This window comes from Grampus griseus (assembly GCF_964374135.1).
Source record: "Grampus griseus genome assembly, chromosome: 16".
NCBI lineage: Eukaryota > Metazoa > Chordata > Mammalia > Artiodactyla > Delphinidae > Grampus > Grampus griseus.
The window spans coordinates 46,467,175-46,489,017 of NC_139010.1; the positions used below are offsets into that span (position 1 = coordinate 46,467,175).

Below are 21,843 nucleotides of genomic sequence, written 5' to 3' on the forward strand. Positions count from 1 at the left end.
AAAGATTCATGAAGTTACTTTTCATATTAAATAATTCCCTCCTAGCATGTCTTGTATTCTTGTATGTTGCCCCTTTGACGGTGTGCCTAGTTCAGAGTTTGGCTAGGGGTAGCCCAGAAAGGAGTGAGTGGTAGTAGTGGTGATGGTGGTGGTGTGGTAGTTGCATACAGAAAACTGCTAATTTTCAGGTTCGTGTGGCTCTTCACACTGGATGGCCTCATGTAACCCTGTTGAATTCTTTAAGCTGATTTGTTGGATTAGTTTTATATTAGATGATAACACATCATTTTATGATGGATACTTGGGTTATAAGTATTTTCTACATTGTTATAGTGACATTCTACAATAGCACTATATGGTATTTCAATTCTAATATATTAATTCTATCCTAAAATCTTGTTTGAAATTAAACATCAACTAATTTCAAAAGTAATTATTTTTTTATTTCAACTCTATAAAGTATACAACAGGCACTCGGCAATTACAGCTGCAGGAAAAATACAGAGCAAATCAAAGCAGGTTAAGTTTATGAAAAAGTGTTTAATCTACATCAAAAGAGTGCAAGTGGTCAGTGACCATTTGATGACAGTTGTTGCATTCTGACTAACAAAGGACTCTTTCATGTAGAACGAATTGTAAGAGGACAATCAAATAACCATAGCTGTAAGAATACAAAAGAACTGAGCAGTTGTAAAAACATCATACATTGAAATAAATTTGATAGATGACGCTTCAAGAAATGTCCCTATACTTGGAAAGTCCAAACCTCTGAGTCACTGTCAAGGTCCCAGAGCTCTGTCCGTTGATGCAGGGGCAGATAAAGAGGAGGGCTAACAACACACCTTCAATGTTTAGCTTTCTAGGTCTGTTGAAAACTTGCCTTATAAGTGATTTGCATATACAAGAACTCAGAGGAAGCATCCTGTTTTGTTGACTGGTGCACCAAGGTACTTTTTCATCATTGGTTTCGTGACGAGGCTTGGCTAGCAGTCATTTTCCAATTTTTCTTTTGAGTTGTACTGTTGTTAATGGAGTCTAAAAAATGAGATATTTTAGAACTTGACTGCACTTATTTTTTTAACTGAATCTGCGCAGCTTAGCAAAACAGGAATACCTGTATACAGACTGATAGTATGTCATATATTAATTTGACCTGCACATACATTTATACATTTCACAGAAATGACGCTGTATCTCATTAACAGATACACAGCTCTGGTACGTTTAACAGAAATAAGAGAACAACTTCATCATTTCTGTAATTCATCAATATTATGTAATAAAGGCTTATAAATTGTTAGCAGAAAGAACTGTAAAACGCAGCAAGCTAAGAAAGGACAACATTTTGAGGTGTGTTTGTCTTTGTCATGCAGCATAACACCAAATTTGTTTTTTTAATAGGATGCCATGAATTTAAGGCACTTGCAACAATGCCAGATAGCCAGGTCATGTTCTAAACTATGGGACAGATGGATAAACAGTACAGTTGACATAATTTTCAATAATACTGACAATTATGACATTAATTCAAGTCTACTTGGACCTAAAAACATTATTCAGTACAAATTAAATGAAATAATAATGCTGTGAAACACTAAAAAAAGTTACATGTACCACAAAATATCACACAGAAATACCTATTTACATAAATATTTGTCTGTGGTCCTACTGTGAAAGAAAACATTGTTATGGATAATGCACAAATCACCTCTACTGTATGAAATCAGCTCTAATATCCTTATTTTCGGTGCGGTAGCTGACTTCTTTAAATTTAAGTTCACCATCAGTTCAGTCTTTTAGAAATGAGACAAGAAAAATTCAGTAGTTGAATTTATATATTATACATGTGTGATTCACATGCATATCCCATAATTTTAAGTAAAAGTTATGATTTGTAAAGAATATAATCAAAATAAATTTGTTTTAAATGCCACATAGATCTGATTCCTATATTAATTACAAAGAAGGAACAAACAAATATCATTCCTAGCAAATTTCCAGAAATCACTTTCCCTAATGTATTCAATCTATCTCAGGTGTTACATTGCTCCTTTCCTTGGCAGTTTTCAGTTTTCCTGTGAGTCAAGACACACAGAAAGCCCTTATTTCCCATACTTGAAGTATTAACAAGAAAGTCAGTTAACAAATCAAACAAGTTGGCGCTATTCTAACTTATCTGGATGTTCTTTAGTGGAAGAAAATAGAGGGGGCATGAAAAATTCAGAAATAAAGTGAGATGTGCTTTTTATGAAGCTGACCATGAATTTTAGCCCTAGTGTCTTCATTAAGACATTTAAATCCTTAAAATTCAATGTTGAAAATTAGATGAATGTTTTCTCTTAGTAATTCTTGAAAGATGTAGTTCACCTTTATTGGTGATTGCTTTAGACATCCTAATGTAATGCCACAGGTGAAATGAACAAAGATGCATTAACAAGTGGGAGAAATGACCTACAGTTACATTATGCTGAATGCTGCTTCTTCATTTTCTATAGAACTTGTACATATTGGTTGTCTTAGACTTGAACCATAGTTCCAAATCCACAGTAAGTGCTAATCTCTGGGGCTATTGGAATATTTAAAAAGTTGCAGGAGAAGATTCTCTTACTTAAAATGACTAGGTGAATTTAATATTCTAGCAAACCTTTAGCATGCCTACACCACTGTCTTTAAAAAAAAATCACTGAACGTTGACTAATAACATTGAAATTATATTTTTAAAAGCCCAATTAAAAGCAATATTAAACTTCTGAAGTCGCATTCATAGCTGGATTTTAACTTGATATGTTTAATTTTATCTTCTAATATCTGTAGAAGAAGTTGAGTATTTTGAGGAATAGTTCAATTTTGAGAAACAGGGAGGGAAAAATCCGATAATACAAGAATAATAATAAAATCTTAGGATCGAAATTTCATTTAAATTTATTCTAATTATATATAATATGCCCTTAATACTCTTATTTTCCAAATGTTTCTTAGATTTTTATATTTTGATAACATATCATATTCTAAAGTAGTCTTGGTATGAAAAATTCAAACAAAAATCATAATATATGCCTTCTTGGATACTGTGTAATCTCGGTGGACATATGTTTTGCAGAACTGTCTATATTTGATTGACTTTTTAAACACTCTCTACGGGAAAAGATCAAACCTCTGTTTAATATGCCATGTTCATATACAGTTCCAAATCAGGATGACAGCTCATAAAATTATACATTTGTCTAAGGAGGTACAATGCTACTTGTCCAGGAAAAGCTCCAAATGGCTGTGCTACTTTTGACAGCTAATAATTGTCAACTGGCCTGCCAACAAAGGACTCCGTTTAAATTGCTGATTCTTTTCCCCATGTGAAAAAGCAAATCAATTCGATATTTCAAATCTGGTCTTTCCTAGCTAGTCTGATATTTCAGAATTGTAGTATTTCTGTTCCACTTAGCTCCAATTTACTTTTAAGAAATCGGGTTCCTGTTTCTACTCCTTTCCTCCTTTCACATGCTAATAGACTCCTTGCCCATTGACAAAAAGGTCATCACACCTGCCCAGGTTCTTGTCTTGTTCCCTGACCTCACATAGGTAAGGGTTCTCATCGGGTGAATCTTAATGATTTTGTGCTTGCTTTCTTTTCTTTTCTTGGTTCAGGCCTAAGACAAGAAGCTAGTTCAAATATGTTTTTAGTCACCTTTCTCCCTCAACCCTAGACTATGCTGTGTCTCCCTCAACCCTAGACTATGTCGTATGAGTGAAATCTGACAGAAGTTTGGTTTGATAAATTTAGTGAAAATGCTTGATTCTCTGGCTACACATGTAATGATTAGAATTTGTGTTGTCTGTTTAGACACTGACATTTACAGATGAAAGATATACATAGCACCTATATATAGTTTTTTTTTTTTTGGGTGGATCTTCATCCCTCTCCAACCCACCCCACCCTACCCTACCCGAAGGGTTTATTTTTATAAAAGGGAATATTTTAAGCCTCAGTTTGAGGGTGTGTGAGATAAATAAAAACCAGTTGGCTGCTAGTCATTTATTTCCAGGACCATCTTTAAGCACGCTATTTAAAAAAAATATGAAATGGTTTGTGAATTGCTTTTGTCCCACTCTGTCATGCCAATTTATCAAAAAGAAACAAATATCATGCATGTTGTGTTCTTCAGTCCTCTGTGAAAACACATATATACCTGCTATGAGACTTCTCTGCAGACTCCATAGCAGTTGTGCTTTGATCATATCAGTTTTTAAAATCTGTCAGAAAGGAAAGGTAACATTCAGTCTCGTCATCAGCACTGCTGGGAAAGAAAATCATGAAACTTCTAGCACTGGTTTGACATGAACTCTGTGACCAGCAGATGTGTGGTCCTCTTGTATACGGTATTTACACCAGCTTGCAGTAACAGAGTCTACAACCCTCACTTGAAGAAAGGGAAGAGTCCAGTTTTTGTACCACAGTAATCTAATCTATCGTACCCAATATATTATTTTTTGATCTTCTTGATAATTCTAGCAAGGTACTGACTCTCTTTGAAGTGTTTCTTACAGTCTTTCAAATTATAATCAGAGCAAAGCAAGGTCATCGCAACAATAGAAAACATTTCTTTACTGGTGAAAGGCTTTGCTTCAGGACCACCATGTCAACTGCTATTTTTAGGTTCAAACAGAAAACATGTAAAGAGCACTATTGTCATCTAAGCAATAAGTCCTAATGCCACTGTAGTTACTGGAGCAGCATCGATCAAAGGCATCATGGTGACCCCGAGCACTAATCTTCTCTCTTTCTTTCAGGTTTGCTGGCAGCTGTGTCTCAGAAAAAGCTGTCTTCAGCAAGGCAGAAGCAGGTAAGAGAAATACATTAGAAGTCTACGTCCCATCCTGAGTTGTCGTCAGGTGGTGGTTCGTCATTGTCCTCAGGGAAACTGTCAAAATTGCTTGTGTCTGTGGGTGATGCGACCTGCGAACAAGAGAACGAACGGTAAAATTTTCTGATTTTTTTTTTTTAGGGGCCTTCCAAGCTAGATTTTTAAAACATTCTTTATTCAGTCTGTATTCAATGGCTATTTTTGGAATGTCTACCATGAGCAGGTTTGTCCTTTGTATTGGGGGTTACAGTGGTGAATAAAAATAGACATGGCTCTTGCCCTCATAGAGTTTACACTCTAGGAAAGAATAAATTGTGTGATTCAAACAAATAATTACAGCTGTAGATAATTATAAACTTTGGTTAGTGCTATGAAGAAAAAGTACAAGGTGTCATGAGTAAAAAAGAGTGATTGTGGAAAAAGTATTAAACCTAAGAATTAATGGTTTCCATAAAGAGGGTATATAGCACATGCAAAGGTCCTGAGGTGAGAAAGAGAGAGCTCCATGCTATGAAGTATCTAAAAGAGGTCAATTTGGCTACTGTATAAAAGAGGAGGGGAGTGAAATGAGAAATAGGCAGAAGTCATCTTAAGGATTTCCGTGTATTTATTCTAAGTATGATAAAAAGCCCTTTCTAACCTTAAGCAAAGTCCAATCTGCAGAGCATGAGTAAAAGCAGTAAAGAAACACTTTAATTTCCCTTATATTCTATAATATTTAGGACCTCATATTCTATTTTTTTTATATATATATATATATATATATTTCCCCCATATAATTTAACAAACACTACTGATTGCATAAAAGGAGACCCCTGGTAAATATAAGTTAGGATAATTTAGACTTAATATTTACCTCTTCAAGTTTCTTATACTGTTCTTGTTCTAAAAGTAAAACTTTATGAATGCAGTTAGCATCTGTAATTTGCTTTGTGAATAAACATAAATATTAGCATAGAAATAAATCTTAGAAGTAGGAAAAATATTTCTGTAGAAGAAGTGATCTTAAATTAGTCCCAGAAAAAGGAAGTATATAAATGAAAGGTTCAGGACTGCAAAGCAGCCCTCTCCTCCTCAGTTGAGACACATCACATTTTATTAGCTAGATATAGTATTGTATCTATAAATGCAGTCAATTGAAATCTATTTCAGGTTAATAGCGTGTAAACACTTAGTCGACTTAGTGGATCAGCAGTTTAACAAAACACCTAATGTGTTAAGAAAAGAGAATTTAAAAGAACACCATTGTGCTTAGGAGTGCTTCAGAGTACTATGTGGGCAGGGGAAGAGGAGCTATGTGGGGCGTAAGTAAGTGAGACAATATAGGCCAGGAATTGAAAGCTGTTGAAACTGATTGCTGGACTGTTGACCACACCCAACAGGAAACCAAAGGGCCGGGAATGTTTTGTTGTGGTCCATTTGGGTTGGACTCTTGGAGACAGAGCATGGTGGAGAGTAAACTGAAATCATAAACAGAAGGTAACAATAGCAGATAATCCTAACTCACACCAAGTATACTCAAGTACACACTAAATTGTTAAGAACTTATTGCATCTTGTATAGAGAGAAGATGTATGTGCAGAAATTTAAAACAGTGTACATAGTTTTGGTGGTAATTCATGAATATGACTAAATAAGGTTGTGAATATATTCTTGGGCAAAGATGTATAAAGGTTTTATATTACGAGGAAAAAAAGATTCATGATACTCTTCTGTCAATATTTAACACCGTTTTTAAGCTTGGATTTTAGAAGATGTCACTATTTTAATCTGGTATTTCTCCTATAGTTTATCTAATCTGATCATAGGATAAAAATGTAAAAATAGCAGACCTTTGATGACTGACAAACACCTTCACGTGTGTCACACTAGTACAAGCTGGAAAGTCTACTTACACTTGGTATTATAGGAGGTGTCAAGGTGCCTTTTCTTAAGCCTTCCCAATTAAAGCCCTCAAACCATCTAAGAAAGGAAAAGAAGTAGACGGTTAAACACATTTTACCTCAGCTGAAGTCTTCACGTTGCAACCTATATATGATGTCCATGACTGATGGAAAACAGGCAAACATTTTCAATTTCACTGCATGTTTTTAAACGTTAGCTTATTAAATGGAATGCATATTTTTAAAAAAATCTAATTGTCAAAATTTTAGACACTAATTAGAAAGCAACTCCTTTTTATTCTAGTAATTTCAGTCATAATGTCTCTCGGACCTTGTTCCTACACAATCATTATAACTTAATAAATGTCATAATATGCTGGGCCCTACAGAAGATTTATTTTAAGAAGGTGGAATCAGGGCATGAAGTGTCAGGACAGAAAATTATCTTTCCATCTTTGTCACTGATTCAGTGGGCAGCCTCAGTTAATTAACCTGTTCACATCACTGTCTTGGTCTCTAAGTATCCCATTTTCTTTCTTTTTCCTTTTTGGTAGAATAAAGGTATTTTGCGTATGGCTTTTCTGTAGAAATGAGGGCCAAATATCACAGAAGGTTTTTTGTTGTTGTTGTCTTTGAAAGGTTTCATCATTCACAAATGCTTACACCAAATTCCTGGCAGGCCTTTTAGACATTCATAGGGTAAACACATTCCTCTTGGTAGATATGTGAATCTCCTGTGCATGTTACAGAAACAGACTAATAGGGAAAAACCAATATGGTCTTAGTTTAGCTTCAGATACATCCAGTCAACATGGATAAGGTCTGATATTCAAGATGCTACTATTGCTTGGAAAAAAAAAAATAGATGCTATGACAGAGAAAAAAGACTGTACTCTTAACTAGGAAATGATTGGAAAAGTATATTTTAGGTTGAGTCAAGGAAATGAGGCATGATAGATGGTGGAGTACTTTTGTTTTTAATATTCTGGTAGAGAAGAGAATTCCAGGATTAAAAATATGTATTTCTTCTTCATGCTCAAGAGGAAAAGTGCTAGTTAGTTTGAGTCAGGAAAAACTAAAGTCAGTGAATCTGTTGTTTAGAATGTCAGAGGGTCAGATGTGTCTAAATAAAGTCCCAGAGACGCAACTCGAAAGGTCTTAAATAACAAGGCTAACTAGTCTACATGTCTCCTTGGATATTCCCATAGACTAATTGCATCAGTTATATACAACCACTACCTTAAAAACATCAGCCTGGGAAAATACTTTCTGAACTCTCAAACCTAAAGTTATAAGGAAAGAACACTTACTTGTGCTTTTGAATGTCTTTCACTCCATTTTTCAAATTCCCTAATCTTTCTGATGGATTATCCCTAAAAATAAAATAATTGTTAAGGAATCTAATTGTTTCCATATTATGATCCTTTAAAAATAATGTGGTTGAAATGCTTACCTGCATAGTTTTTTAATTAAATTAGCAGCATTTTTGGCAATCTTCTTTGGAAATTCTATCATGTCAATCCCCCTCAATATGATGTTATAGGTTTTCATAGGATCTGGGCCTGAGAAAGGTGGGCTGCAAGAATGAGAGACATGAAAAGAGATAGTACTTGGTTTTCTAAATAAGAACACTTATTGTTATAACTCCACAAATGACAGTTCTTATTTGGGGACATATATTAATAGTGAAATGAAACTTGATTAATGGCAAAACATTATCATGTGTGGAAATGTTTCCAAGCAAATTGTTTAGCAAAACCCATAAATGGGTCAAGTGTGTCCACTGTTCCCCTCATTTCTTTTCAGTGCAGGTGACTTATCAGCTCACTGATTACACTTGGGATGAAGTCCAACATCATTAGAATGGGCTACAAGAACATCACTGGTATGACCCCATCTCCTGCCATTACCGTGCTCACTCCCTGGGATCCAGGTAGACCAGCCTTTCTCTGCTCCTCTGAAGTACCCAGCACTCTCCCACCTCAGGGCACTGTTAGGTACTTCCCAGGCCTCCTGGCTAATGCCTCACTTATTAAGTGTTATGCTGCTTACTCAAAAAGGCCTGCTCTGATCACCCAAATGTAACGAATCATATAAACATTATCAACCAACAAACCTAATGTAATAATCTAATCAATCTAAGTTAGATTCACCTGTTACACTCTTATAGAACCCTGTATGCCACTTATTATACTTTGTAACTACTTCATTTTGGTGAGTATTTGTTTTATGTCTGTCTTCCCTTCCAGTCCCTGCTGGTATTCCCAGAGTCTGGTGGAATGCCTAACACATAGTAAGTGGTCAGTAAATATTTGTTGAACTAATGCTTCTACAGAACAGTGCTCTTCCTATCCTTTTCTCCCTCTTTATCCATCCTCAGATAACCTAATGCAAGACATCCTCTTTGTTAGAAAGGATGTGATACCCAGTCCCTCATAAGCCAGATCTGTTGGGTTATTTACCTATCCATCCTTGGACTGTGGCTTTGTGCCAGGCTTAGGGAATACAGATGTGACTAACGTCAGCTCCTTCCATCAACTTTCCCACAGTTCAGAAGGGAGGTTATGATGTGCCTTGACAGCTGATTTCTTTGGAATTAATCTCCTAATAAATATAGGGCTCGTTCATGTTTCTTGGGGGAAGACGTTTTCTGGATTATTTTTTGTCTATCCATAAAATTAGCGGTTCAAATATTTCCTTCTATTGAGAAAGTTGAAAACAATGAATTGCTTAAAAAGGGCTGTCTGCATTAAGGTTTTGTCCCTATTTTCTGTAACAAGTACTTTCTATTTGTCATTAACTGTCATGTTAAACCACTCTTTATAATGTATTAACATCCAATTCTATTTAGTATTCTAAGAATTTTCTCTTTACATAATGTTATGATTGAATATTCTCTCTACTCTCAAGTTAATTTGCCAGTTTTTATTTTCACTTTAAACATGAAGAACCACCACATCTTGGTTTTTCTTGTTATCAACTTAATGTTGGTTCTAATTTATATTTTTGCATTGATTTTTGTTCTTTCTAACATAAAGGTGACTTTTGTGGTTTTTGCAAGCCATGCATGGTCTGGCCAAGATATTCAGGCAATATGTGAAATATGTGAAAATACAAAGTATTCAATTTAATTTTACTTGAAGTTAATTTCAATATGTGCTTCTTCACCAACAACATTAAAAAATGTTTTTGCCCAGAAATATACCCATGCACCTCTGGTCAATTAATCTACAACAAAGGAGGCGAGAAAAGACAGTCTCTTCAATAAGTGGTGCTGGGAAAACTGGACAGCTACATGTAAAAGAACGAAATTAGAACACTCCCTAACACAAAAACTCAAAATGGATCAAAGACCTAAATATAAGGCTGATACTATAAAACTCCTAGAGGAAAACATAGGAAGAACACTCTTTTGGACATAAATCACAGCAATCTTTTTGGATCCACCTCCTAGAAATTAAAAACACAAACAAATGGGACCTAATTAAAAGCTTTTGCAAAGGGAAACCATAAACAAAACGAAAAGACAACCCACAGAATATTTGCAAATGAAGCAACCAACAAAGGATTACTCTCTATCAAAAAACCCAATCAAAAAGTGGGTGGAAGACCTACATAGACATTTCTCCAAAAAAGACATACAGGTGGCCAAAAAGCACATGAAAAGATGCTCAACATCGCTAATTATCAGAGAAATGCAAATCAAAACCACAGTGAGGTATCACCTCCCCTGGTCAGAATAGCCATCATGAAAAAGTCTACAGATAATAAGTGCTGGAGAGGGTGGGGAGAAAAAGGAACCCTCCCTGCACTGTTGGTGGGAATGTAAATTGGTACAGCCACTATGGAGGTTCCTTAAAAAACTAAAAATAGAGCTACCATATGACCCAGCAATCCCACTCCTCGGCATACACATCTGGAGAAAAACATGATACAATGTTCACAGCAGCACTGTTTACAATAGGCAAGACGTGGAAGCAACCTTATTGTCCATCAGTGAAGGAGTGGATAAAGAAGGGGTGATACATATATACAGTAGAATATTACTCAGCCATAATAAAAGAATGAAATAATGCCATCTGCAGCACCATGGATGGCCCTAGAGATTATCACACTGAGTGAAGTTAGCCAGAGAAAGACAAATATCATATATCACTCATATGTGGAATCTAATTTAAAAAAGCAAATGAACTTATTTACAAAACAGTTACAGATATCAAAAACAAACTTATGGTTACCAAAGGAGAAACGTAGCAGGGAGGGATGAATACACACATGCTACTCTACATAAGATAGGTAACCAACAAGGACCTACTGTATAGCAGAGGGAACTCTACTCAATATTCTGTAATAACCTATATGGGAAAAGAATCTAAAGAATAGCTATATGTATAACTGAATCACTTTGCTGTACAGCTGAAACTGACACACAACACTGTAAATCAACTATACTCCAATAAATTTTAAAGAAAAAATATTTTAAACACTTCGGAGTTTTCTTTTTTATAACGACATAATTCAATTGTAATCCTAGTTGTGAATTATGAGCAATAAGTATTCCTATAGTCATTCCTACCTTCTCTCTCCCAGCTTAACTTTTAAAATTGCCAAGGACTATAACATTTCCATTCTGCTCAATAACCAAATTTATTTTCATTCATCTCTTAGTTGACTTGGTCATACAGTAGTGTTTCTAAGAAAGCCCTGGGGTTGACACTTTAAGTGCTTTTTTTTAATATGCGGTATGCGGGCCTCTCACTGTTGTGGCCTCTCCCGCTGCGGAGCACAGGCTCCGGACGCCCAGGCTCCGCGGCATGTGGGATCTTCCCGGACCGGGGCATGAACCCGTGTCCCTTGCATCGGCAGGCGGACTCCCAACCACTGTGCCACCAGGGAAGCCCTGGGGTACACACTTTATATGTTGTCTTTATATTTTAAGAATAATTTAAGAATAACTTAATTTTGTATAAATTAGTTGAGTTGTACTCTGTCTCTCTCAGAACTACATAGTTCTTAATATTCTATCTTTTGGCATTAAAGGTGCTATAGAGGAGGTTGAGGCCAACAACTTGAATTCTAATCCTCCTCACTCCCATCATCATATATGACATGCTTTTGTAGCTTAGAGACTATATAAATTATTCCTTATCATTGAAGCTAGGAAATTGCACTAGGACACATGGTGGTGTTATGACTCTGTTTCCCCATGGTTACTGTTGATCAAAATGATCCACTGAGACCATCTGTGACTGGTCTATGTCATGAATTTTCTATCATGTAATTGAGTATCCCACTTGTAATCGTCTCTTCATATACATAGTTGTTTTTCCTATTTCCTTGGACTTCTGTATCTTCTTTCTGTAATAATTTCTATATCCTTTTTTCTTTTTTCCTGAGGTCTATCTACTACCTTCCTGGCTGGGTTTTTAATTGCTATTCTGTTTTTCTGTTGCTTATAATATGATTTTCAGCTTTGTACTGTTCTTGAGGTCTGCAAGTTTACTAATTTTCATCTGTGAACACTTACAGACATTTGTTGAAGTTACTTTTTTAAAGAGATCATGCTTTCAACAGCTGCAAAGAAATTCTAGATAACAATTTGAACTCTTCCCATGTTTCTCTGAATCATTTCTCCTGTGGTATTTAACTGCCTTTGCCTATGTATCTTTCATCTAAAATTAACAGAAAACACCAACGAGGTTTATTAATTTGAAGTCAACATAAGATGTTTCAAGAGTAATGGTATAAAATGTCCACAAGTGGGCTTCCCCGGTGGCACAGTGGTTGAGAGTCTGCCTGCCAGTGCAGGGGACACAGGTTCGAGCCCTGGTCTGGGAAGATCCCACGTGCTGTGGAGTAGCTAAGCCCGTGCGCCACAACTACTGAAGCCCATGAGCCTAGAGCCCGTGCTCCGCAACAGAAGAGGCCACCGTAATGAGAAGCCTGTGCACCACAACAAAGAGCCCCCACTCTCTGCAACTAGAGAAAGCCCGTGTGCAGCAACGAAGACTCAACGCAGCCATAAATAAATAAATAAATTCAAAATGTCTACAAGTGAAATAATAACCACCACATAACTGTTCCTGGCAATGGTAGTACTAGTAGTAGGTGTTAGCATCAATGGAGTGCTTCCTATGTTCTAGACTTTCTCATTGCTTAATAGATTCACTGAATCCGCACAAATAACCGTGAGACTGAAAGTCCCATCTTCCTCTCATTTTCACTGTAGCTACTAAGTTCTCTTAAGTAATTCTTTCACATTCCACTGCATGCTTCTTCTTAGATCTGAATTATGGGAATTATCTTCAAACTAGCCTCCCCATCCCTCTTCCAATTTGCTCTACCCATTACTGCCAGCTTGTTTTCCTTAAACACCACAACACATGTCACTCCTTTATCAGAAAATCCTCCATGAGTCCCTCTCTGGATGGAGTCCAAACACTGAGGTACAGCAATCATGATTCTTGAAAGATGACTCTTTTTGGATCTCCCATCATTTCTTAACATGAACCTTTTTCATGTCTTTGCCCACTACTCCCCCTCTATTTAAGCCATGCCTTTCTGCCTGGAGTGAACTTTGCTCTCTGTATTCTTCCTGCAAGGCCCAGCTGGTCCTACGCTCTTCAAAAGCCTCCCTGGACAAACTTAACCTTCTTCTGAACTCTTCGATTCATAATGACCTTCTTAATTATTGTCCTGAGCACAGGGCTTGGTGGCATATTTGTTCCTCTTTTCCTTGAGTTTATAGTCCGTTTTATACCTGGTCGTATCCACAGTACCTTTTTTAAGTTGTTGAAGACTACAATATTATTACACAAAGCATTTACATCTCATTTAGATATAACAATTGCTAACAGGTTCTCTTATTTCTACAAATAGTTGACTGTATATTTTTATATGACTTTCATCTTCCTTGCTGGCTAAATGACTAGGCTCAGAGATCTCACAGAAAGACACTAGATGATTCCACATTCACATATGTATAAATAATGAGAGTTGAGAGTTGATGTTGAGTTTGTTCCCATCATCTGACCCATTTTAGTTTTTACTTTATGAATTCCTGGTTATCTGCATAACTAATTAAAAAGTGTGGTAACAAGATCTGGTGAAAGTACTTTAAGATGGTCTCGCCAGAGTGACAAAGACAGGAGTGTGTAGCTGTTTGCTGGTCTATTTTTATCAGCAGTTCTCTATCAATGTCCATACCTGCCAGTCAGAAGTTCATACATTAGGATTCCCAGTGACCAATAGTCGGCTGAAATGTCATGGCCTTTGTTCAGGATGATCTCTGGGGCTACATACTCTGGAGTCCCACAAAAAGTCCATGTTTTCTTTCCAAATCCTATTTTCTTTGCGAAGCCAAAATCAACCTTACAAAGAGAGAAAAAACAAGATATTCCAAGCCACTTTTGATTAAGCTTAAAAGCAAAAAGCTACTTTGTTGACGTATGCTGCTGATGATAATAAAATAAAAACAGATTTGAACTATTGTAGTCCTGTCTTCTAAAAAGTCCTCTGTATATTTCGAACAAACAAAACCTCCCTGCTCAAGCTCAGTTTCAAAAGGAAAAGTTGAAACCTTAACATAGGATAAAATTCACATCACCGAAAATAAAGGCAAACTTTTCTTTATGGAAATACTTTCCGTTTTTCCTTCTTTTATGCCAGTGGAGGTTGGGGTATAAACAAATAATTTCTCCTTTACTCAGGCATATTTTCCAGATATCTCCTGGACTTAATGAAGTTGACAATTCATTTAGTGTTAATTGAGAAGCCATTTTTATTGTTGAAGGAGCTGAGTTACAAAGCTCAGCTTTGGGACCAATATTTGGTCCAATATTTGGGACCAATAACTCTGTCCTTGGAAAACAGAGATAAAATCGAAACGTATTCTTCATGTTTCTAGAAAACTTTTGAAGCAGGAGCCTCAAATGCAGAAAACCATTTTTTTCTAAAACAACTGGTTGAGAATACAAATAATTAACTATCATTGATGTGATTACTTTGAAAATCATAGGTTGAATAAAAATTCCAAAAATTTAAAAAACAGAATCAGGCACTGAAAGATCCAAAGTCTACAAAATTTACACATTTTAAAATAAGAGAACTTCCCTTCTTACTGTAGATCTTTAGAGCTCTTGGCCAATTTTATTATTACTAATATTATTACTAACATGGCCTGGATAACATTGCCAGCAAGCCCTTTTTTTCCATTACCATTACAGTATTCTTTAAGATAATGATTCATGGTTCTCCACATATGACCTATTCCCTTTGGATGGCAGAAACCCAGCTAGACATAGGACTTCTACGAAGCTTTTCTCAGTCTACGAACACGTGCAAGCAAGCGCGAGCCTATTTAAGCATGTTTTGCCAGCATATTATTAATTAAAACCTAGCCAATTTAATTTCTCATAACCTTTACATAACTTGAAAGAATAGTTAGTTGAAAACAGTAACGCTACAGCCTGTTCATTAGCCAGTATTTTAAAGTGCAGGGCAGAAACCATGTGTGAAACACACTGACCAATTTGGCGTAACCTCGGTGGTCTAGGATGAGATTTTCTGGCTTGAGGTCCCTGTAAATGATTCCTTTGGAATGCAGATAGGCAAAAGCTTCTACCACACATGCTGTGTAAAATCTGGTTGTAGAATCTTCAAATGAACCTCTGAGACACAGAAAATGGAATAAAAAGTAGGAAAGAAATTAGTTTGTCTAATAAGGGTCAGTTTCTCACGTCACTATATTCCTACGCCAGAATGTGACCCCAGAGACCAGTGTCCTACTGGCCAAATGTCATAGGGCTACCTTTGGATACTGGGTTTTAAAAAGCATCTGAGGGTTAAGTCAAGGAATTCTTTGCCCTTATGAGTAGGATGGTTAAATCTAACTTCCTGAATATACTGAAGAGGAGGTCAACCACATACCACGTTTCATGTACTTCGTGGATTCCTCACAACAGCCCACTCCAATGTTAAAAGGCAAAGTTACAGAGGTGGGCAGAAGAGAGGCAAATCCTATTTTAGACCTCGTCTACCAAGGGGTGTTTTTTAAAGAACAGTTTATGAGTTTAGTCATATTTATTCTTAGTTTTAAAAATCTTTCTAAATAATAGAGATGTGGCTCATGAGTGTGAATAAAAGTTAATGTTTTCAAAGAACCACTTTGGAAATGAGTTACAACGCTACTGTTAACAGATCGCAATCTAAGTATTCTGTCTGAAACTTCTGTCAGCAAGACAAATAATATCTATTTCCTATGCTACTGCCTTATTAGAAGGAAAAGATGGAGCTAAAAGAAGGAAAAAGGTAATTGGAAGGGAATGTTTATTAAACTTGATTATGATGTTTAGCAAGAAAGCTCTTTGTCTCTCTGTACGTGTATGTGTGCGTGAGTGTGTGTTTATTTAATGAAATAACAGTAAAGGAAAAAAACCTTGGCATCTAAGGTTGACTCCTTGGTTCTAGGGAAGAACCTTTATACTTTACCTGTTTTTTTTTCCCCTATGGAATATCCCTTAGAAAGATAAACTACTTTTTTTTTTCCCTCTTCTTTCCCAAGTAGTAGTAAATGCAATTAAATAATTTCGTGAAAATTCAAGAACATTAGTGTGAACATCAGCTCTTGAGTTGGCTGAGATGTAACAGGACAGCAAGCACTCAGGTGGTTTTGGGGAACATGCAGCAAAGCGGAGGCCCAGAGCTTGCTTTCACGAGAGTCACTGATACCAGTTTGCATCTTGCTCACATTTGCTTCTTCTTCAATATTGAGAAATAAATTCTAACAAACCGAAAAGTACGATACAGCTGCTATCTTGCAAAATTTATCAGTGAATCTAAGGCTAATGCAGCCATCTTTCAGGTCATGTTTTAGAAATAGTCAGTGTCTTCCAGAAAGGTATAGTCTGCATTTTAACTACTAATGTCCCCTGAGTTGTCACTGAAATAATTAGCTCTTCCCAAAGGGAATATCCTTCTTTTGAAATACAATTCAGGGCATGATGATATCTACTCCTCTAGATACTAGACTCTTAACTGTAATCACTAGGTTTCTAGTATCTCTCTTCAACAATATCTGGATGGAACAATTGTGAATCTATAAGGACAAGAAAAAGTTTGAGAAGAATTGCATCTATATTAGGAAATGAATGGTATACATTATGCTGCAATTGTTTTCTGACTTGGAGCTATCTTTGCAGAACCAACACTATATAATCCTGTGTATTGGGAAAGGGATTAGAATAGTACCTTAAAGGTCCTTTCATCTTTGTCCTTAATTAAGTATATTTGTCTATCAAGAGCAGCATATTTCTTTGAGAGATCATTTGCCTGAAATAGTAAGCATCCATGTGTAGATAATTAATGAGCAACTTTATACTGAGTGCTGTATATGACTTCAATCCCTTCTCAATGGAGAGCACAGCAAAGCAAAACAATCTAAACAAAACAGTACATAGAATAGAGCTTTGTCTTTTTTCACATTACATGCCTTGTTTTAATACAAAAATTGATTACTTCCTTGTATCAGGACTGTCTAATTGCAATATGGGTGGGCCTTTTCAAAAGCCTACAATTCTTGCTTCCTGTTAGAAGAAGAGTTATTTCTGCAGTTGCGATGCTGGGCAACAGATCTGTTTCCCTTAATATTCAGTTGTTAATAAAATGGAACCAAATGGACAAATGCATTGTTTCTGTAAAGAGAGTACACACTTAATGAGAGATCAATTTCTCATGGCATCTCTGAATGGTATTCATATTTATATTCTGAACAAGCTGATCATTAGCAGAAAGACGAAAAAAATCCTAATGCAAACTCAGATTCATCAGAGGAGGCCGTAGGTTACGAATGTGCTCTCTGAATGAAGCAAAGTCCTGGGCTCAAATCTGGCCTCCACTTACTGTTTAATCTTAAGTAACTGACTGTACCTCTCCAGGTCTTAGTGTTGTCATGTGCAAAATGAGACTAATAACAGAAACTCTCTCTCTGGGTTGTTGTGAGGATACAAAGAACTTGAGGCGTGTATTAGAATAAGTGCCTGGCACACATCTGGTACTCAGTAAGTAGTAGCCATTACTATTGAGCACCAAAACCTCTTCTTTAGCGCCTCCGGTGTCTTAATCTAGGAAAAGTGACTGATATAGGACAGTCCTTGGGGATGGGAGTTTGCAACTCTATCACTACTACTGAAATATTGGATTGGCCAAAATGTTCGTTCGGGTTTTTCCCTAAGATGTTACCTGAACGAACTTTTGGGCCAACCCAATATTTGCTGCTTCTCACTGCAAAGGCTAGTCGCCGTGAGTCAGCTCTGAAGCGTTTTCTGCTAATCTCTGTTCTTTTCACTTTCTCCATGCTTCTCCCAAGTGTACAGGTGAAAATTATCCTTATATTGCTTACCAATCAAAACCCTCCTTTTTTCGTCATGAAGGGAACTGACCATAAACATCCATCACTGGGTCTTCAGTTCTTGACAGCTTGTTTCTGAGCCATTTTGGAATTTGGAGAGCTCTAGAAAGCTGGTTTCTAGCCCTTCAACAGATCTGTATTGAGTATCTCCCATATATAAATATATTTGTAACTGATTTTAAAAATTAAATAAAAAATTTGTCTCAAATCTGTTTCTGTGTTATGTGACAAATCAACACAATATATGCACACAAAATGTTTACCAGCAACACAGTTTCATCACTAAATATTTGATGTAGGTAATTTGTGAATTTTAAAATACCCTTTTGGAAAGCAGTCAAAAACCACAGCATTAGGGTGATTCACAATGAAAAATTACTATTAGAATCGGAAATGACAATGTAAATTTGATTTAAAACAAAAGCTTGTTTTATCAACAGTTAAAGTTGCTTGAAGAAAGAAATAATTCCCCTATATAGCTCTTTGAAATAATATATTATGCCTTGACAGTTGTGTCATTTCAATTAACAAGTAAGGGATAGGTCCTTATATCCTCTCCGGGAGGGAGTAGGTGTTTTATCTTAGCTAGATGGCAGTAGATAACAACAATTTGCTTCAGGGGATTTGAGGATTATGTATACTTATTGATAGACTCAAATTAAAATGTAATCACAGTGTTTAATCAACTTGCCATAACCAAGTCCTGAAATGGCAGAATGTAACAAAGACAAAGCATCTCTCACTGAAAGACAAGTTCCCTCTTTTCATTGACTAGTGACCACAATCATTAGTGAGTATATAAACCTGAAGCATGCTACAGGTTTATTGCCAAAGTAGGAAGGCTAAATTATTATGAAAACGGACTCATTTCCTTAAAGGACTTTCAACCAAATTAAGAAATGACACAGATTCCACCTAATGGGTCATCTAAGATGGAATTTAAGTAATCACCTCCCATAAAATAGCTGGAATTAAGGAGAATGTATATAGAAAGTCACTTGCTGGCTTATAAAACACATCCAGGAAGACTCGAGACCAGAAGTGAGATGTGATAATTATGGTTTCTTATGTAATTGTTTAATACGTTCTGTAGGAAAAATTAACGTACACTTTAAAAAATTCTAATTAAGTAAATGATATTAGAATATGTATTAAATACTAATATTAATGTAATATATACTAATAACTGTAATATATACTAATAACCTCTCTCTCTCTCTCTCTCTATATATATATATATATCAACCACTTACATTTTTAAGAAAGTTGTGGTTGACAATTCTGTAACTGTTATAGAGAAGAAGTGAATAAAATATAGTTTGTATATTCCAAATAATGGAACAGAATTTGTGGAAAAAAGTCACAAACTAGAAGATAAAACATGATAGCTAATTAAAGGACAAACCAGGGAAATTGCAACAATTAACATTTCAGTGCTGTAGTTCCTATTTCCAAGATTAAAAAAAAATTTAATAGTCCTCAAAATCTGTTTGTATATATGGTATCATTTTAATTCCTTCTTCCTGACAACAAATAAAAAACTGCTCTGTGTTCTTTTTCTATGCTGATGAGAAGAAAGAGAGTGAGAGGCAGGAAATGGTCAGCTCAGCTGCTAGGTGAAGGAAGGAGGATGTCATTGCTATAGGAGACTTCCTGCGCTAAATCCCTGAGGCTCAGAGGTCACACAAGCCTTTCTTCAGATTAACCTTCCCACCAATACATTTCCTTTATGCTCTCAGAATAGCTTCTCCCTTACTACTACTTACTGGGACCCAAGAGGAAAACTAAAGGAACTGAACAAAAAGGTTTATTTTGACTGAGGATACTTTTATATACACTGTGACAAATAGCATAATTAATTTCCTTTTTCTCTTGGCATTTTTTTGGTTCTAACAGTTAATCTTTAGGATTTCTCAGCCCCAGTTTAAACAAGCAATGAGGAAGCTAGTCTGTGACAGTATTAATTGGAGCCTGGATATCCAAAACTATGCTTTCCCTTTAGCAATTTCTTACGTAGGAAAAAAAAAAAGTCTCTTGGAATAAAAGCAGTAAGGCTACATACATATTGAATATCTAAAAAAGAAAGCTGGCAGGGGACAATGAGTCCGAGATGATTTTATATACGACAGCTTCATTGCTTTCCATGTCGAGGCTTCAGCCCCTCTGAATCTTTAGGAAGGATCAGGTAGCTGCTATTTCTCTGGATCATGCCTCCTTAATGAATATTTAGTACACTGGGGGGACTCAGCAACTGTGTACCCCAAATCCAAGGAAGATAAAAGGGAAGACAAAAGAAAGGGTCAGTAAGCAGTCTGGTGGAGGTAGAAAAAGGACCATCACTGATCTTCTCCCTCCATCCACTCCTCCCAAGACAAGCTGCTTCTTGATAGCATTCCTTTGCTACTCCGACAAATCCAAATACATCTCACTTGTAAGCCTTGGCTAGCATTTATGTACCCCCAAAAATGCAAAATCAAGTTAACTAAGGAGAAATATGAAACAGTTTCCTTGCAAAAAATAAGTTGAATATTGATGTCTATGCATGTTTGAGTGGACTTTAGGTTAACTTTTATTATTATTTTTAAAGCTATTTAAAAAATTTTTTTGTTGTTGGTGTCTTGTTAAAGAAGTTAATAGAAGTTTAAAATCGCTGTTCCTTTCCCTAAGTGGCTTATTATTGCTTTAATGTTTACTTCTACCAGTAAATCTCCTCTTCTAATTAGAACAAAGTAGGGAAGAGATTTCAAATAAATCAGTGTATTGGAAGGTCAGGTCAAAAATAATATAGTAGAAGCACATTAGGATAAACCAGATATTAACTCACAAATCAGAATATTAACTTTCTGCTACCTCCTGTATGAGGCATGGGACCACAACTGTTTTATTTATCATTTTATCCCGGGCCTCTACCACAATGCCTGGCGTATAATCTGTACCCAAAAATTAATTAACAGTAATATAGTAATACAGTATGATATAATGGCTCAGTACAGATGTTAACCCTGTCCTCTAGTGCCAAAATGATACATTCCCTAATAGGCATATTTACCTTGAATTTAAGAAAAAAACCATTAACATAATAGGACACAATAAGGTAAAAAGAAACCCATTTGTCATATACAAGTAAAGCAGTGGGAATAAAAGACCTGAAAGGGCAGCGGGTACAAAGATATGAAGGTACCATAAGGATACAATTAGGAATGAGACTTCAAAGCAATAGTTTATAAAGAACTAGTTCTATTCTGGGATATCTACAAAATAATATACTGTCAAAAAATAACATGGCTTTCTGGGGACATTAGGGCTGTCTATAGCTGAGTCTGAAAGATGTTACCTGATGAAGGAGAGCCTGTGGGGTGAGATTGTAACAAATAAGAAAAGAAAAAGATGGCTGAAGGTGAATATTCAAAGGAACAAAGATGCCGTTTGAATGTTATTAGGTCATTCACAGAAAATTGTAGTTTTTCTTTAAGTAAACATTTAGGGTTGGTAGAATACTTTTTTTAAATGATAGTTTGTTATACATAAATAGGAAATAGAAAATTAATTTTGAATAATAAAAAAAAAACAAATAAGCGCTAAAGAGACCAACTTTACTTGCCCTGAAAGGGCAAAGAGGAGTGTTAAGTGGGTTCCTTTTCTTCCCAAGACCAGGTAAGTCCTGAAAGGGATGGTTGGAAACTTCTGTTAATTT

The 21,843-nt window shown here is 36.0% G+C and overlaps 1 protein-coding gene across 5 annotated transcripts in view; it reads right to left on the reverse strand.

The window, feature by feature from the left end:
* Window positions 1-453: 453 nt before the first annotated feature.
* PRKG1 (protein kinase cGMP-dependent 1) overlaps window positions 454-21,843 on the reverse strand; it is a gene marked incomplete at its 5' end in the record, with an annotated part of 1,185,104 nt that continues 1,163,714 nt past the window's right edge. For 4 of the 5 annotated variants that reach the window (XM_082673091.1, XM_082673088.1, XM_082673090.1 and 1 more), the window contains 6 exons: window positions 1,663-4,951; window positions 6,755-6,821; window positions 8,053-8,115; window positions 8,196-8,318; window positions 13,949-14,112; window positions 15,270-15,411. In XM_082673091.1, the coding sequence (XP_082529217.1) occupies window positions 4,853-4,951; window positions 6,755-6,821; window positions 8,053-8,115; window positions 8,196-8,318; window positions 13,949-14,112; window positions 15,270-15,411 (658 nt within the window). In that variant the 3' untranslated portion in view covers window positions 1,663-4,852. Of the gene's footprint in view, window positions 1,036-1,662; window positions 4,952-6,754; window positions 6,822-8,052; window positions 8,116-8,195; window positions 8,319-13,948; window positions 14,113-15,269; window positions 15,412-21,843 lie in introns of those variants that run through there. The other variant, XR_014297858.1, reaches the window with a different exon arrangement.